The 19,122-nt window shown below is 43.6% G+C and overlaps 1 protein-coding gene and 1 pseudogene across 1 annotated transcript in view; one reads left to right on the top strand and one right to left on the bottom strand.

Moving 5' to 3' along the window:
• The window catches only part of nlk2 (nemo-like kinase, type 2), a 54,980-nt gene that overhangs the window by 16,541 nt on the left and 19,317 nt on the right, over positions 1–19,122 (top strand). Inside the window, exons 3-4 of the mRNA XM_086216120.1 lie at positions 12,858–12,913; positions 18,578–18,684. Of these exons, the coding sequence (XP_086072246.1) occupies positions 12,858–12,913; positions 18,578–18,684 (163 nt within the window). The remainder of the gene's footprint in view (positions 1–12,857; positions 12,914–18,577; positions 18,685–19,122) is intronic.
• On the bottom strand, positions 10,423–11,736 carry LOC147254474 (uncharacterized; annotated as a pseudogene).

Raw genomic sequence — 19,122 nt, 5'->3', positions numbered from 1 at the left:
AATCTTTATCTAGCTTTATGCTCAGCAATCCACAAAACCTTTGATTTGATTTGAGCTAAAAATAAACTACAACACCTTTGGTCCTGCACTCGTTTACAATTGCTCCAGACACCACCAGCACAGTCCGTCAGATGTTTGGGGATTATGCAGCATAAAGCTGACTAAAGACAAAACTGATAGTACCGGACAATGCACATGAGTTTGTGAACAGACATTTTTGGAAAGTCTAGTTTTTATTTAGTTGTTGATGGGCATGGAAGCAATTAGCTTCAAATTAAATGTACAGGCACCTTCTATATTTTGGAGTCACAGAGTGATGCAGCATTGTATCTCTAATCAAAGCGTGTCTGAATCATATCAGGGGCCATGCAAGACATAATTCATTCTGGTCCTCTCACAAAGATACACTCTCCTTTCTTCGTCTTCGTTTTCATCGTCCCCTGCTTTATCTGGGTCTGGGTCGCGGGGGCAGCAGCCTCAGCAAGGACACAAAGACCGCCCTCACCCTAGCCACTTCACCAGCTCTTTGGGGGAATCCTGAGGCGTTCCCAGGCCAGCCGAGAGATATAATCCCCAGCATGTCCTGGGTCGGCCCTGAGGCCTCCTCCCAGCCCAAACTACCTCAACTGACTCCTCTTGACATGGAGGAGCTGCGGCTCTACTGAGTCCCTCCTGAATGACCAAGCTTCTCAACCTAACTCGAAGGGAGAGCCCAGTCACCCTACAGTGGAAACTCATTTCGGGCATTGTATTTGCGATCTCGTAATTTCGGTCATTACCCAGAGCTCAGGGTTAGGGTTGGAACTTAGATCAACCGGTAAATCGAGAGCTTTGCCTTTTGGCTTACCTCCATCTTCACCACAACGGACCGGTTTAGCAGTTGCATCACTGCGGACACTGCCCCAATCTGCCTGTCAATCTCCCACTCATCCTGCCCTCACTCGTGAACAAGATCCTGAGATACTTAAACTCCTCCAGCTAAGGGAAGACCTCCCCCCTGACCCAGAGTGGGCAGGCCACCCTTTTCCAGCAGAGGATCATTGCCTCAGACTTGGAGGTGCTGATTCTCATCCCAGCCACGTCACATTCAGCTGCGAACTGCCCCAGCAAGAGCTGGAGGTTGTGGTTTGATGGAGCTAAGAGGACCACGCTGTCCACAAAAAGTAGAGACCACTACCTCTTGCCACCAAGCTCAACACTCTCCACCACCCGGCTGCACCTAGAAATTCGGTACATAAAAGTTATAAACAGAACGGTGACAAAGGGCAGCCTTGGCGGAGTCCAAACCTCACTGGGAACAAGTCCCATTTACTGCCGGCAACACATACCTTTCTCCTCCGGTAGAAAGACTGAATGGCCGTTTTTAAGGGGTCATCCACCCCATTCTCCCAGAGTACCCCCCACAGGGTGTTCCTGGGAACATGGTCATAAGCCTTCTCCAAATCCATAAAACACATGTGGAGTGGTTGGTCAAACTCCTATGCCCCTTCCAGCTCCTTTTAGGGTAAAGAGCTGATCCACGGTTCCATGTCAAGGATGAAAACCACATTGCTCCTTCTCGATCAGAGGTCCGACTATCGCCCTGACCCCCCTCTCCAATGCCCTGGCGTGGACCTTTCACATACAAATTTCTCTACTCTCATATGCATTCATACTTGACCTCATAATTGGTTATTTTTCACTCACACATTCATACAGTACATTTTAGTTTAGTGCTCATAATTTAACTGACACATACATAATTTTTACTCTCATATTTATGTATTTTAACACAAATATTGCATTTTTTATCTCTGTACATGGAGGAAATATTGAAATAATACATGTATATAAGAAGAAATTTTTGAATGTCTGAATAATTGTAAGTCATTGAAGATTGTAAGTATGTCTGAGAAAGTAGTGGAAACGGAAGGCGTATAGTCAGAATGGAAGACAGATCATTTATCGTGCTGTGATTGGTTGAGAAGCTCAAGTAGAGTCAGGTTTTGATTGAGATCAGTATGGATGGAGATGAAATGTTAGAACATCAGCAAGCCATTGGAGTTAAAAGGAATATTTGAACATCCCCTGATGCTATCACATCTATAATACTTGTGAGCTGCATGCTGCACTGAAACAGCTGGTTGTGGCTGTTTAGTGCCACTTATCAGTAGAACCCCCCCAAAAATCAGTTTGTGAAAGTTCCCATTGCATTACTAATGCACCACGGTCACCGGAGCTAATCATGGTCATTCTAATCAGTGATTTGGTTTTCACGTGAAGCACTGCCACATGTGTCAGGCACTTGTGCTGAGACAAGTGGCAAGAAACTGGCAAGTAACTTGTCTTGTCCCTTGGTGATCTTCAGCTGCTCCCATTTGGATACTACCTTCAAGAAAAAAGGTTAAGAATATTTTTTTATTATGAAATTGGTTGACATCCTGAAAGTTACCATTACAGAAATTGTTGAGTAGACCCATGAAACAACTTTTCAGACCAGATGGCAACTTTCAAGTCTCCCTTTTAAGCAAGGATGACTTTAAACAGCATCCTTATAGAGTTGTGTACAACACTGGGTTAGGTCCAAGCGGACTAATTCTTGCAGATGTATTTCCTGGTTTCTTGTGTCTTCCATCGTATTTGTGTGGTTATATGTGAGATAATGATGTGTATGAGAAAACGCTGAGTATTTTTACGTGTGAGAAAGAAAATGTTTAAGAGTTTGATTGTACAAATATAAAAGTTAAGAATACATATGGTAAATGGACTCAATTTATATAGCACCTTTCTACCTTAGCAGATTTGTAGATTTATTTATTTAAGAAGAACAGGACAGTTTATATTGATAATAACATTTACATGTAAAAATATGCCTGATTATTGACAGTCGCTAATTTCCATCTTTAGTCCCTGAGGGCAGGTTGATGTAAAGTACAATAATACAATCATATTTAAGGTCCAGTAGCCTAATCAGAGAGATGAACAGTAGGCATAACCCCATTTGATCGAACAAGAGTTTGGGAGACATAAAGTGCTCAAATGCTAAGGTGTGTAGGTGTTAAAGTGCTTGAGTGCATCTTTAGACCCAAGGGGCAGGTGAATATAAAACACAGTCATACATTAACATTGGTAAGTTTTCGTCAAATACAAATAATATAACATTTGAGTGTATTTGTTAATATTCTCAGTCATCCAGGTCATTGTAATTCTCAAATGATCAAAATAGGCAAACTGGACAAGAGTTGAGTCCAGTTGCCTATTTTGATCATTTTTGAGAATAACATTTGAGATAAAAGTACAGTAGTCAGACAGATAAAACAATAGGCACACAGCCATGGTTGGTGCAGTATGAAAGGGGCTTTATTAATGCAGGGTCTCAGGCTTTAAAGATGGGTGTAATGACTGCAGATTGTCAGGTATTAGGTATTGTTTAAGAGTTTTAAGTAGCACTGTGTCCATATCAAATGCATCTTTGGCTTTGGAATTCTTGAGACCACAGATAGTTCTATCAATCCCTGATTGAGACACTTCTTTCAGAACTGGAGTAGCAGTGTTCAGAGCCATTTTTGGTTATGTTGAGTGGAAAGATTTATAAGTCAGGTTCTTTACAGAATCTATAAAGTATCCGTATTTAGGGCTGTTGCAATCTCATTTGAATCTTGAGTTATACTTTCATTTAACTGCAGCTTTCTAATTTTCTTTTTTGTGGCATTATTTTCTGTTAATTTCTTTGTTTTTCAAAATCTCCTTAGCATTGCCTCTTGCATTACTTATATTCATGAAGAACTTTGCCTTTGCATTCCTGATTTTTTTCTGGTAACTTTGTTTCTGAGGGAAGTGAATATTTGTCTGTTATGTGCTGCTTTTGTCTTTAGGGCTATCTTAAGTGCATGATCCCGCTGTCACATAAGTTACTATATTTTGCTGTTTAGCCAGGGGAGGTAATTCCTTTTTCTCGGTTTCAGTTTAATCTTTCTCATGAAAAAGTTCACAGTTTTTTGAATTACTGTCATGAATACATTATTGTTGCCATCAACATGTTCATGAGTAAGATGTCCAGACCAATTTATTTGATTGATGGCATTTTCCAGGTTGTTCATTTCACCCTTGGGTATCCTTCATTGTTCTGATTTCCACAGGTGGGGCTATTGAACCTATTTCTGGACAGTTTACTTGAGAAGAGTATTTAGGTTATGATCAGATAGACCTGTAACAATGTTGTATGTTATTTGTATTCTTTCTCCTGTGTTGCTAAAAACAGATCTATGCATGTTTCAGATGAGCAACTTATTCTGGTAGACTCTTTAATAAATTGTCAAAGGTTGAAACTGTCAGTTGATGACTTAATTTGTTTCCTATTTGTTTTGTCATTGCAGTTTTTATGAAAATCTCCAAGTAAGATAATCTCTTTCTTGAAGTTAATTCTTTGAGAATCTCCTGCATCTGCTCATAAAATGCTGGAGACTGATTGATAGATAGATAGATAGATTGATAGATTGATTGATTGATTGATTGATTGATTGATTGATAGATAGATAGATAGATAGATAGATAGATAAATACTTTGTTGGTCTCCAGGAGAAATTTGCATTTAAAGCAGCCCAACAAGGGAAGATAAAAGGGCGGTAAAGAGGCATGCAAGGTTTAAAACTATATGAAGATATAGAGTACAGTACAAGGCAAAATAGAAATAATACAAATCAAACTCAAAAGTCTAGATAAAAACTAACATTTCCTATACATTGAAGTTGTGCATAATGACAGTGCGTAGCATACAGTCGTGCAAAGGGCAGTTGGTACACACTTAGAAGACCTTCATAGAGATGTGCATGATAAAGTGCGTGCGGTTCTTAGGTGCATGTTGTTTGTTTGTAATGAGTCCAAGGCTCCTACTGATAAGTGTTAAAGAGCCGTATGGCGTGGGGGAGGAATGATTTCCTCAGTCTGTCCATGGAGCAGGACAGTGACAGCAGTCTTTCACTGAAGCTGCTTCTCTGCCTGGAGATGGCGCTGTGCAGCGGATGATGTTGGTTGTCGATGATGGACAGGAGACTGTTCAGCGTCCGTCGCTCTGCCACTGATGTCAGGCTGTGCAGCTCGGTGCCAACTACCGAGCCAGCCTTCCTCACCAGTTTGTCCAGGTGTGCAGCGTCCTTCTTCTTGAGGCTGCCCCCCCAGCACACTACTGCGTACATGAGGGCACTCGCTACCACAGACTGGTAGAAGATCTGTAGCAGCTTCCTGCAGATGTTGAAGGATGCCGGCCTTCTGAGGAAATACAGACTCTCTGTGCCTTCTTGCACAGAGCGTCTGTGTTGGCAGACCAGTCCAGTTTGTCATCCAGCTGTACTCCAGGTATCTGTAGGTGTGAACGACCACGACACAGTCTCCTTTGATAATAACAGGCTCAGGATGTGGCCTGGTTCTTCTAAAGTCCACCACCATTTCCCTGGTTTTGGTGGTGTTGAGGAGCAGGTGGTTGGACGAAGTCCTGGATGAATCTCCTGTACTCCTCCTCCTGTTCACTCCTGATAGAGCCCACAATTGCTGTGTCATCCACGAACTTCTGTAAATGGCAGAGCTCAGAGTTTTTCCAAAAGTTGGATGTGTACAGTGCGAACAGGACCGGAGAGAGAACATTTCCCTGCGGTGCTCCTGTGCTGCTGGTCACAGTGTCGGATGTGCAGTCCCTTAGTCCTGACCTGAGGTCTGCCAGTGAGGTAGTCTGCAATCCATGCCACCAGGTGTGATGGCATCCTCTACTCCCACCTTCTCCCAGTAGGCAAACTGCAGAGGGTCGAGAGTGTGGTGGCTCTGTGGCCTTAGGTGATGGAGCAGCAGCCTTTCCATGGTCTTCAACACATGCAACGTCAGGGTGACTGGCCTGAAATTGTTAAGCTCCCCAGGATGTGGCTTCTTAGGGACTGGGATGATGCAGGATATCTTCCACAGCTGGGGAACCCTGCCCTGTCCCAGGCTCAGATTGAAGATATGCTGTAGAGGGTGTCCCAACTCGCGTGCGCAGGCCTTCAGTAGTCGTGGTGATACTCCATCTGGGCCTGCAGCTTTGTTGGGACACAGTCTCCTCAGCTCTCCATAAACCTGAGCTGCTGTGATAGTTGGTGGTGGAGTGGGTGGTGGTGTCCTCATTACATGCAGTGCTGGCAGTCGTCGTTGGGTTGATAGAGGTCTACAGATTGTTATATTGACACCAAGACATTCAAAATAGTTAACACATGACCAATGAATTTGTTTACATTTTAAGTGATCCCTGACATAAAACATCAACCCTCCTCCTCTACCCTCAGACCTATTTTTTCTAAAAAATAATATTGTAGCCTGGTACCTGTAGCCCAGCCATTGGAGAGTTGGTATGGAGCCATGTTTCAGAAACACATAGAAAATCTAGGTTTGACTCAACTTGCAGATGTTGCACTTGGTCGCATTTCGATTCAGTAGTTATAACATAAGTAGGCCTTGGTTTAGCCTTTAAGTCCCATATGACTCGAGGATGATTAAGAGTTTGGAAAAACTTATATTTGCGATGGCGTTACTGATTCATTTTTGGTTTAAGGTAGTCGAGGACGAGGACTCCCCCAAACTGGTGTTAACAGTGTTAATGTCTTTAATGTACTTGATGGAGGAGATTGAGGATCTCTCGAAGTCGAGGAAACCATTCTCCGGCCAGCTGGTTGCATGTGTGAAGACAGTTGCATCCGCCGGCTGCGTTACATGCGGTAGGCAGGGAGTCTGTCGGAGTTTTAGGTCGTTCGGAAGCTCCTAGTCAAGTCAAGTCAAGTCAATTTTATTTGTATAGCGCCAAATCACAACAAAAGTTATCTCATGACACTTTACAGGTAGAGCAGGTCCAGTACCACACTCCTTCAATGAATTTACACCCAACAATTCTCCATCAGCAAGCACATCCTGCAACAGTGGCAACGAAAACCTTCCTTTTAACAGGCAGGAACGTCGAGCAGATCCAGGCTCAATGGGGACGGCCTTCTGCTTTGACCGGTTGGGGGGAAAGAGAGCAGGAGAGCAGGGCAGAGACAAAGACAGATAATGGAGGAAGACAGATATGCAGAAGGAAAGAGTGGGACAGAGATAAAGAGAGAGAGAAAAGGAAGTGACTGATGGACAGACGGGGACGTGAGCAGGTGGAGCTACGGGTGGCAGCTTGAGCCTCTCCAGGTCTGCAGCCTCCTCCAGCAGCACCCGGGATCTGGGATGAGGGGAGCCTGAAGGCTTTGGAGAAGAAGATGAGTTAGTAACATGTATGAGTATGATTTATGGATGACACATATAGGAGGACAGAGAGGAGTAGAGAGAAGCCCAGTGCACCATGGGAGATCCCCCAGCAGCCTAAGCCTATAGCAGCATATCTAAGGGCCAGCCTAAGCAGCCCAACTATAAGCCTGATCAAAAAGGAAGGTCTTTAGTCTGCTCTTAAAGGTCGAGAGGGTGTCTGCATCCTGGACTGAAACTGGGAGATGGTTCCACAGGAGGGGGGCCTGATAGCTGAAGGCTCTGGCTCCCATTCTACTTTTAGAAACTCTAGGAACCACCAGTAACCCTGCATCCTGGGAGCGAAGGGTTCTAGCTGGATAATAGGGGACAAGGAGCTCTGTCAGGTATGAAGGAGCCTGACTGTTGTGGACTTTGTATGTTAGAAGGAGAATTTTGAATTCTATTCTGAATTTGATAGGGAGCCAATGCAGAGAAGCCAGTGCAGGAGAGACATGGTCTCTTCTACTCGTTCTGGTCAACACGCGGGCAGCAGCATTTTGGACCAGCTGGAGAGTCTTTAGGGAACTACTGGTGCAGCCTGATAGGAGGGAATTGCAGTAATCCAGCCTGGAAGTGACAAAGGCATGGACTAGTTTTTCTGCATCCTTTTGAGACAGGATGTGTCTGATCTTAGCAATGTTTCATAAATGAAAGAAAGCAGTCCTAGAAATTTGCTTAATGTGGGCATTAAAGGACAGATCCTGATCAAGAGAACTCCTAGGTTCCTTACGGTCGTGCTGGGGGCCAAGGTAATACCATCCAGGGTACCTATCTCATTAGATAGGGTGTCTCTAAGATGTTTTGGGCCCAGGACAATGACTTCGGTTTTATCAGCATTTAATAAAAGGAAATTAAGGGTCATCCAAGTTTTTATCTCCTTTAGACAGGCCTCCAGTTTAGTCAGCTGATTTATTTCATGATGATGCATTGATAAGTACAGCTGTGTGTCGTCAGCATAACAGTGAAAATTAATTGAGTGTTTCCTAATCATGTGACCTAGAGGAAGCAGGTACAGTGTGAAGAGGAATGGTCCAAGCACAGAGCCTTGTGGAACACCATACATGACTACAGTGGTTTCAGAGGGTTTATCATTAGTTCGTACGAACTGAGATCAACCTAGTAAATATGACCTGAACCAGTTCAGTGCAGTTCCTTTAATGCCAATGACATGTTCCAGTCTCCGTAGAAGGATATGGTGGTCAATGGTATCAAAAGCTGCACTAAGATCTAACAAGACCAGCACAGAGACCAGTCCCTCATCTGATGATAGTAGGAGGTCATTGGTAACTCTGACTAGTGCTGTTTCTGAGCTATGATGAATCCTGAAACCTGACTGGAAATCCTCTAATAAGCTGTTGCTATGGAGAAAGTCACACAGCTGTTTAGCAACTGCTTTCTCCAGAATTTTGGAGAGAAATGGAAGATTTGATATTGGTCTGTAGTTGGCCAAAACTTCTGGATCCAGGGTTGCTTTTTTGAGAAGGGGTCTAATTACTGCCACTTTAAAGGACTGTGGGACGTAACCAGATAACAGCGACACATTGATCGTATCTAAGAGGGAGGTGCTAAAGAGGGGTAGAGAGTCCTTAAGTAGCTTGGTTGGGATGGGGTCTCGAAGACAGGTGGATGGTTTAGAGGAGGAAATTATTGAACTGAGCTCATGAAGGCTAACGGTAGAAAAACTGTCAAAGTGTACGTCTGGTCCTCCAAGGCTTCTGATGCTGTAGGTGCCATGTTGTCAGCTGATGGCAGGAGGAGTTGAATTTTCTCTCTAATAAGGACAATTTTGTCATTAAAGAAGTCCATGAAGTCTTTGCTGCCCAGGGAAACAGGAATGCTAGGTTCAGTAGAGCTGTGGCTCTCTGTCAGTCTGGCTCCAGTACTGAAGAGGAACCTGGGATTGTTCTTGTGTTCCTCAATTAGTGCTGAGTAGTAGGCTGCTCTAGCTATATGAAGGGCTTTCTTATAACTTTTAAGGCTGTCTTGCCAGATGATGTGTGACTCCTCCAGTTTGGAGGAGCGCCATATTCTCTCTAACTTCTGGGTTTTTTGTTTAAGCTGTCTGGTTTCTGAATTGTACCAAGGTGCTTGTTTCCTTGGATTTATAGATTTAGTTTTTAGTGGGGCAAATGAGTCCAAATTTTATCCTCAGGTGCCTGTTGCACTATCGATAAAATGATCAATTTGGGAGGGACTAAGGTTGACAACATTTTCCTCTGTAACAATGGGACATGACACTGAATTAAGTGCCACTGGAATCGCTTCCTTAAATCTAGCTACAGCCTGATCAGACAAACATCTGGAAACCACTGTTTTCCTGAGTGGAGTGTAGTTGATTAGAATAAATTCAAAAGTGATTAATTGATGGTCTGATAAAAGCGCGTTCTGTGGAAATACAACTAGATGTTCAGCTTCAATTCCATATGTTAGGACGAGGTCGAGGGTGTGGTTGTGGTGGTGAGTGGGTTCATGAACAGACTGATGGAAACCAACTGAGTCTTGAAGAGAGAGAAATGCAGCACCCAGACTGTCGTTATCAACATCCACATGAACATTGAAGTCACCTACAATAATGACTTTATCTGATTTGAGAACTCAACTGGATATAAACTCTGAGAATTCAGATAAGAGTGGCTGTATTGTTTTCCAGGCTGGATGAGACAAACTGAGAATCAGGCTTTCAAATGAATTGAAACTTATTTTGGGTTTGGGATTTATTACTAAACTTTTGTCAAAAATGGCAGCAACTCCACCTCCTGGGCCAGGAATGTGAGTATTAATGTGACTGGGAGGAGTTGATTCATTTAGACTAACATACTCATCATCATGCAGCCAGGTTTCAGTGACACAGAGCAGGTCAATTCAATTGTCAGATATCACTTCATTTACCAATTCAGTTTTTGGCATCAGAGATCAGATATTTAATAGTCCACATCTAATTTTTAGATTTTTTTTAGTTAATTTAGTGGTTGTGTTAATTTTGATTTTGTTTTTCTGATTGACTCCTCTACAAGTAGAACTGGAATGAATAAACTGACGTGGTCGGGGGACAGACACAGTCTCTATGTAGTTTTGGGTGGGTAACTGCCCTAATGGACACGCAGAGAAGCGTGTAAGACGGCAGCTCTGCTTCCTGGTCTGAACTCTGGGTTGTCAGGGTTTTGGTTCTATAATAAATTGGGCCATATTTCTAGAAATGAGAGCAGCTCCTTCCAATGTGGGATGAATGCTGTCCCTCCTAATCAGACCAGGTCTCCCCCAGAAAGTTTTCCAATGGTCTATGAAGCCCACTTGGTTTGCTGGACACCACCTCGACAGCCAGCGGTTGAACGATGACATACGGCTAAACATGTCGTCACTGGTCCGATTAGGGAGGGATCCAGAGAACACTACGGTGTGCGACATTGTCTTCGCAAATGTACACACCGACTCAATATTAATTTTTGTGACCTCCGACTGGCGTAGTCGGATGTCATTACTGCCGACGTGGATGATTTTATCGTATTTACGTTTACTTTTAGCCAGCAGTTTTTAATTTGACTCGACGTCGCCCGCTCTGGCCCCTGGAATGCACTTCACTATGGTTGCCGGTGTCGCTAATTTCACATTTCTCATAATGGAACTTCCAATTACCAGAGTAACTTTCATGGCGGGTGTGTCGCAGAATGGGGAGAACCTATTAGAGACGTGAAGCTGTGGTTTGTCGCTGACAGCAGGCTTCTGCTTCCGATTATGCTTCCTTCGGACAGTCACCCAGCCGCCCTGGTTTCCCGGCTGCTCGGGAGCTGCCGGGGGAACGCTAGTTGGGGCTAACCTTGCCTGCTGCAGTGCCTCGACGTGTCCCCGCTCCTGGTAGAGAGCTGTCGGGATGCTGTTGTTGTTTACCCCCCCGGGGCTGCTAGTCTGCTGCCGTGCCTCGGCGCGTTCCCGCTCCAGGTACACGGCGGGCAGGTCACTGTTGTTGTTACCCTCGGGAATTGAGTAGATAACGGTCGGGATGCAGTTGTTAGCCCCTCTGAAGCTGCTAGTCCGCTGTGGACCCTCTGTTTGTCCCAGCTCCAGGTACACGGTGGGCAACTCGCTGTTATCAGTCTCCGCAGCTGTGTTTGCTGAGTTTGCTATGTGATGTTGTCGTACTCAGGCTGTGGGCCGGGATTTCAGGAATAACATTGACAGCTGAACAAGATCCTGACGTGAGTTAGCTGGAGCAAACTCCTTGTTTTCCTTAGTTGAGGGTACTTTGGCCTGGCCATTGTCCAGAAATTTTGTAAAGAGTAGTAGTTGACTACTCCAAGCCGGGCAACCGCCCCCATGGTTACAGTCTTCCGCACGAAAGCAATGTCTTATGGAGAGCAAAAGTAAGACCACAATAAAAAATCCAACGTTATGATAAAGCGTTTAGTGATTTGATGGTTTTAGGACCAAATCTGCATCACCTGCGGAGCTGCGTGACTTATTTTCCGCCATCTTGTCATCTCCGTGGCGCTTTATAATGTCTTCTCATTCCCCCAGTCACACACACATCTTTGAGGACACTTAAACATGATCACCCGGGGTGAGGATCGAACCAGTGACCCTTCAGTTGCTAGATGGCCACTTTACCTCTTAACCACACAGCCCATATGTGAGAATGTGTGATTAAGTTAAGTGGGGAAAATACATGTAGGCCTATGTGTTGAAAATTAAAGTATGTATATTTGTGTGGAAGTAACATTGATATGAAAGGAGAATGAAAATATATCAGTGTGTAAGGAAATTGTATATGTGTATGTGAGAGGACCAGAGTGAATTATGTCTTACATGGCAGTTCATAGAATCATTTACTGTTTGCTGCTGTTTACTACTACCGTCCCTCTTTTCTGTGCCCCTTGATTAAAAGGTCAGCCAAACAGTTACTAATTTTGCTAAAAATATGGCTGTACAATATGTTGCATTTTATTTATAGAATCATGAAAGCTGTAGAGCTCAACAGCTGTCAGGGATAGCATAACATGCAGATTATTCTTCACTGCTGAGAATCATAATTCACTGCCTACTTATGAATCAAGTTAAAGGTGTTAGGGGGTCACCGTATCAAACACAGTTAATCAAACATTAGCAGGTGGTGGAGTGTGGCAAGGCAAGGCAAGGCAAGGCAAGGCAAGGCAATTTTCTTTGTACAGCCCGTTTTCACAAACAGTTTGTCTCAAAGGGCTTCACATGGCATCATAACAACATCCTCTGTCCTTAGACCCTCACATCGACTGAGGAAAAACTCCATAGAAAACCCTTTTAACAGGGAAAAATCTGAGAAACCTCAGGGTGAGCAACAGAGGAGGGATCCCTCACCAGGAGGGACAGACGTGCAGTAGATGTTGTTACAGACAAGAAAACAGTTTCCAATGCAGAATGTGAGAAACATGGAAATGTTAATAACAGCTGAAGAAAGAAGCTTCTGGTAGGGGAGGCAGGGAGAGCAAGCCAGCTTGATGGGGGACTGGATGGCAGACTGGTTCATGGGAGGGGAGCGCAGGCTAACAGCAGGGGATAAAAAAAGGGGGGGTGTGGGTGTTTGTCTGATGTGAACATGGTTTGTACTCTCTCCCCAGGTACTCTCTGCACTGGACATACTTCAACCTCCACACATCGACTACTTTGAAGAAATGTATCCTTCATATTTACAGTTGCCTGTTGCAGAACCACCCAGTTTTGTTTATTCCATTGACTAGATATGGTTAATATGAATTGAGGGGATGAGTTTGAGACGCATATTCCAAGTACCTTGTTAAGCACCATAGAAACAGAGCTTCAGTTTCATTTTGGTTCTTCCTGTATTAACATGGGCATTCCTCAACATTACCAAGAAATATAGAAACAGGCCACCTTCCGGTATGCCTGCTGAGAGTGATTTGTGTAAAACCCTGCTGACCTCCTCTGACTAATGGGATCCTCCTTTAGGGGTTGAGCTTTTGGGGCTGTGCCAATCTCACACTCACACAGCTGTTGACAGGCACATATGGGTCTCACCACGGAACAGAGTACTTTTTTGAAATTGTTAAAAAAAAATACAAAACTTTTAATCGTATTATTTCTAAATTATTAAGTGACTTTGTGTTTTGACATGACAGTCAGAATGGTCCAAAGTCCTCTGAATCTGCCAGATCTACTCAGCTGCACCGCTATGTAATGTATTCTTAGAGCACATGAGGGATCAAAGGGGCTTCCTGTCAAAGGCTTCATTGCCACTCATAAGGTTTTATTTAATAAAACATAACTTTAACCATGTTTGTGGCTGAGATCCCCACAACTCCAGTGAGTTCAAAGACCGAGAACACAGAACTGTAGAAACTGTGCTGTACCCCATGTAAAATCCAGGTTTGTGTGATCTCTTTGGAGTTGGTAATCCACAATTGGCATGTCACTTGACGTTCCCAGGACTGAAAGTACAGTCATCATTGGTATTTACTGCTTGAGATTGGTTTAATAGATGATGCTGACCTGGTGTTTTCTAGCAGCAGTTTATTTGAAGTGTTGTTCCAGATAAATAGTGAGAAACCTGTGAATGTCTTGATCAAACATGCGAACAACAAACATGCGGGCATGCGTGGATGCAATGTCGAAGTTAAATTAACTTACTTGAACTACAAGGGAGGACTCTGGAAAACCACAAATGCTTTTGGATTGCATTTGCAAATTGTTTCAGTGACCTTCACAAGTCCAGATTACATCCAAACCAGTGCAGAGCTCCAAGTAAAGTCTTGTATCTTGTCATGTTCTACCAAACACATGGTATACCACACTATTTGCGTTTTGTGGTTACATCCACTATGTGTGTAGTCCCCTTGCCATTGCTTCCTGTTGCGACAGGTAATGCTCCCTTATAAATCAAATATGTCAATATGTTTGTGCTCCAACCCGTGCTGCTGCTTTTTCTCCCTTATACTTGTACTACTATATAATATTCACCTCATTGTTGGTCCAAGCCAAGAAATCTCCTCTCTTACATTTCCTCAGAATTATTTCTGCAGCTACAAAGTACAGGGACATGTCCAGTTTTAATGTGTGTTATTATTGACATAGATTAAGTTGCTGCTTAAACTCTTGCATGGGCAGAAATAGTGTAGGTCTTAAAACTCTAGTATTAAATGAAACTATGAGTATGAATGTGGCCTTCGGTTCCATCCACTGTCAACCAAATAAAATGTGAGTTGAAATTGTAGACTATTTATCTGCTGACTGTATTATCATATATTGTTATTACTTGGATAATTGATCAAAAATATGAGATTTTTTGTGATAAATATTTCCAAGCTTAAAACCAATCTTACTTCCTCATCTGTGGTAGCTGTAGTAGAGTGTTAATTCTTCTTGCAGCCAAGGCTGCCTACGGACTCGGGCTTCTCAGGCCATGGAGGCCTATAAAAAGATTGGCCTCCGATTGGACATATTGGGCTTGCCTTATTAGGCTTGCATCTATGTTGACACAGTGATTGAAGAACAATGATGTCCCAATGTGAAAGATCCTCAGTCCTCTACTTTGTGCACCTGGGGCCTCATGTATCAACGCGGTTTACGCAAGAAAACTTGCGTACGCCAGGATCGGCGCTCACGTTCAGATGTATCAACGCAAAAAGTTTGTCGATTCTTGCGCTGTTTCACGCCAACTCTGGAGGTGCTGTAGAAGTTGGCGGAAAGCCGATTCTTGCGTTAACTGCACTTTGGCCCGTTGGCGACACCCTGTGGCTTTGTTTGGTAACTGACATTATTTGACAACCGCACATACATCAGGCACAAAAAAAGCCATCAACACAAACCCAAACACCTGTTGGCATTACTTAAGCTGCTATAAAAGAGCCTTCATGATTGTGCTGAATGTGCAACTGTCAACAATGGCAGCACTTGCACTGTTGGAGGAGGTGGCAAACGGTGCAATAAGATGGGAGCGACATTTCAGGGAGCGGGAGGATCTGCTGCACAATTCTGATGAGTGGCTGATGAGCCAGTTCTGGCTACCGCGGGCCATCCTCCTGCAAATTTGTGAGGAGCTGCCACCGGCGCTCCAGCGCAGACCCGCCAGGAGCCGAGCTGTGCCAGTGCTGACACTGGTGCTGAGCACGCTTGGCTTCTTGGCCACTGGCTCCTTCCAGTGGGAGATGGCGGACCGTTCCGGGGTGAGCTAGTCTACCCTCAGCCAGGCCATGCCCTTGGTGGTGGACCTGATCATTGAACAGGCCAATATTAAAGCGCAATTTGCAGCAATAGCTGGATTCTCTAATGTAATCGGAGCCATTGGCTGCACTCATGTTGCCATAAAAGCGTCGTCCCATGAGGAATACGCTTACGTTCATCGTAAGGGTTTCCACTCCATCAATGTGCAGATCATCGATGCACAGAGGCTGGAGGGATGGACGTCAGTCCCGGCCGGGCAGCCGTCCTCGCACGCCAGAATTTCATTTCTACAATGAGAATGGATAAGAAGCGATTACACGATTCATGAAGTCAGATTAGTTTATTTTGTCAACTAAACGTTGCAGAACATTTATCAGGCGGTCGAGCTCCTCATTGATCCCCGTTATTCCCCCAATAATGTCCTCCTGCGACTGCAGGACCGCCTATGTGAGGACCCTCCCACTGGGTCCGGGTGAGCTGGGGGACCGTCCGCCGCTTGTCGGCCTGGTGCTGGTGCTGGTGCTGGGGCCGGGGCCGGGGGACAGGCTGGCCCTAATGCCACTGGTCCTGGCGGATGAATGTGAGCCGGCGGACGGGCTGCAGGGGTGCTGCACATTGGCGCCATAGCTAACGGATCAATTTCTGTTAAACATTAAACATATTGGTTTATTTAAATGTCTGATTCTGAGTATTTGTTGCATTTACATCTGTGGCAAAGCAGGTGGAAATGTTGCGTAAGAAATGGTTGCCACTTACCCTCCAGGCTCTCAGAATCAGTGTGGGTGGTGGCAACAATCCCCCCACAGAGATGCTGCCCATGACTGCTGCCACCTGCTGCTCAAATTCCGTCAAGTGCCCCTCTCCTTGACCCTCACCTGTCTGGCCGGCACTCCTCCGGAAGGCAGCTGTACGCCACTTGACCTCCACCTTGAGGTCGTGTTAGTGTCATTTTCCATGTTGTTATTTAAATTTAGATTGAAGCCAATTGATTATTGTAGTTATTGCATTTAGTGATTGCGCAGTGTTGAATTTAGTCCTACGTTTAGCTTGCATTGTTTAGGAAGTTAGAATTGCAGACATGCATTAGAAATAGAGAGGAAATGCAGTGGTGCAAGCTGATGACGTAGTGATGCTCACGCAGGTTTAGTGAGGAAAACTGTGCTTTATCTCTTTGATCGTTCAGTAAAGGAGGAGCCAACACTTTTCTACCGTCGTCATAAAACCTCAAACTCATAGCGACTCGTTCTTTCCATCATTAGAAGAGGTTAAGATGTATGAACATGATGATAAACAACACTGGTGATTAGAAGGGAACTTTAGCCAATAACAGGTCCCACCACTTTTTTTAATCTCCGCGTTGCTCCGAACCCACCGTGTTCACCCTCTCACTTCTTACCCCACTCACGTTTATTGTTTATCCTGACACCAATGGACAGGCTGCCAAACAGAATCTGCTGTCTCTCCTCCACCTCTCCTACCAGCACCTCCAGCTCCACTTCGTGAACCTCTTTTTCTTTGATATTATTTTGCGAGCGTCGACAGCAGAGACCCGACTTAAATGAATTTGTGTATTTATCAGTGGGCGTAACGGGGGCGGGCCCATCGCTCCGACATCTGCGCTCAATTCCACGCTGATTGGGATGTATCAAGGAAACGTGCGTGGATTCTGGCGCAGATTGATACATTCGTATTTTTTTTGTGCGTACGCAACTTTCGCGATTCTTGCGACCGCAGTTTTTTAGTATGAGATCCACGCAAGTATTGATACATGAGGCCCCAGGAGATTGAAGCAGTCAGAGAGGAGGGTTTTAACTGGCTCATACGTGAACCATGAGTTCAGATGTGTCTGTATTGAATCCAGCCTTGGTTTGATATTGATGATTTACAAAAATAAGGGTCCTTTTGTTGTTTAGACATTTTTATTTTTATAGCCGTCTCTGCTGCTGCAATGAATGACATTGTACATTGTTACTGCCAGCCACCTGTGACACTGAGTCGAGGGACTAGGGTCTCTACAGCCTTCACAGGATTACTTTAAAGACTTCCAAGATCATGAGCTTGGGCTGAACGGCTTGATATGCACTTCTAGTCCAAAGTTTGGACACACCTTCTCATTTAGTGTTTTTTTTCTTCATTTTTACTACTTTCTACATTGTAGATACATACTGAAAGCATCAAATATATGAAGCAAGATATATGGAATTATGGAGCAAAGAAAAAAAATTGTTAAATAATTGTAAATGTGTTTTATATTTTAGATTCCACAAAGTAGCTAGTACACCTGTGGCCTTCTCTCAGTGAGCTCCATGATATAGTCACCTGAAATAGTGACTCTCCACAAGGGGTCCTTGGCTCTTGGACAACTCTTCTGATAATTCTTTTAACTCCTCTGTCAGAAATCTTGCAAGGAGCACCTGGTCGTGGCAAGTTTATGGTGAAACGATGTTTCCACTTCCGGATTATGCCCCCAACAGTGCTTACTGAAACATTCCGAAGTTTAGAATTCCTTCAGTAACCAATGCCATCAGTATGTTTACCAAAAATAAGGTTGCGAAAGTCTTTTTGGTCTCCTTTTTGCATCTCCATTTCTTCATGTGTTCAATACTTTTCCCCTGTGTCATTCCATTTTTTAACACTTAGCTTAATTGATGGACATCTAAGATTTGATTTCTTTGCGTATGTGAGTTGCATTGGTTGTTAAAATCTGGTGAAAAGTTCATGTCAGTAGCACCTTGAGAAATATATTTACTGAGAAAAATGGTGATGGTTCAATACTTCTTTTACCCACTGTATACCTGGTTTTGTGTACGATCAAATTTAATACTGCAGTTAAACAAAATGTTTGTTACATTGTGTATAGCACTACAACTCATACATAATTCATTGCTGTACTCATCCAGAGTTATTTGTGATTAATTAAAACTAAAGGAAAATAAGGGAAAACAAAGTAACAATTGTGTTGGGACTACTTTAAGGATGGATTTCTTTCCCTATGGACTTGAGCATCTTTTACCTCCTCATAGTTATTCTCTAATTATAGACTGAAGTGAACCTACTGTGAAATGAATTCATGGTTTGTTTGGCTCTTTCTGCATCTTGATGTGCGTGTCTGTGTGTGTGTGTGTGTTTAAAGTAATTTCCTCAGCTTGCCTTTGATCAGCTATGTGGTGACTGAACTGATGCAAAGTGACCTCCATAAAATCATTGTATCACCACAACCTCTGAGCTCAGACCATGCCAAAGTTTTTCTCTATCAGATTCTACGAGGTAGGATCTTTTTTCTCCATGTTGTTGTTCATAAACATTTTAATTAAAAGAAAAATGATTTGCATGTTTGGCTACCAGACACAGATACAGTGGTGTGAAAAAGTGTTTGTCCCCTTCCTGATTTCTTTTTTTTTTTTTTTGCATATTTTTCACACTTAAATGTTTCAGATCATCAGCCAAATTTAAATATTAGTCAAAGACAACACAAGTAAACACAAAATGCAGTTTTTAAATGAAGGTTTTCATTATTAAGGGAGAAAAACCTAAATGGCCCTGTGTGAAAAAGTGCTTGCCCCCCTAGTTCAAACTTAATTCAATTGTGGTTAATCACTTCTGAGTTCAATTTCCCTATAGCTAACCCAGGCCTGATTATTGACACGCCTGTTCTCAATCAAGAAATCACTTAAATAGGACCTGCCTGACAAAGTAAAGTAGACT

The sequence above is a fragment of the Aulostomus chinensis genome, chromosome 10, assembly GCF_037954235.1.
Source record: "Aulostomus chinensis isolate RoL2024-O1b breed Wild chromosome 10, RoL_Achi_v1.0, whole genome shotgun sequence".
Lineage (NCBI taxonomy): Eukaryota > Metazoa > Chordata > Actinopteri > Syngnathiformes > Aulostomidae > Aulostomus > Aulostomus chinensis.
The sequence above is the reverse complement of the archived record's forward strand: the minus strand, read 5'-3'. Positions and strand labels throughout refer to the sequence as shown.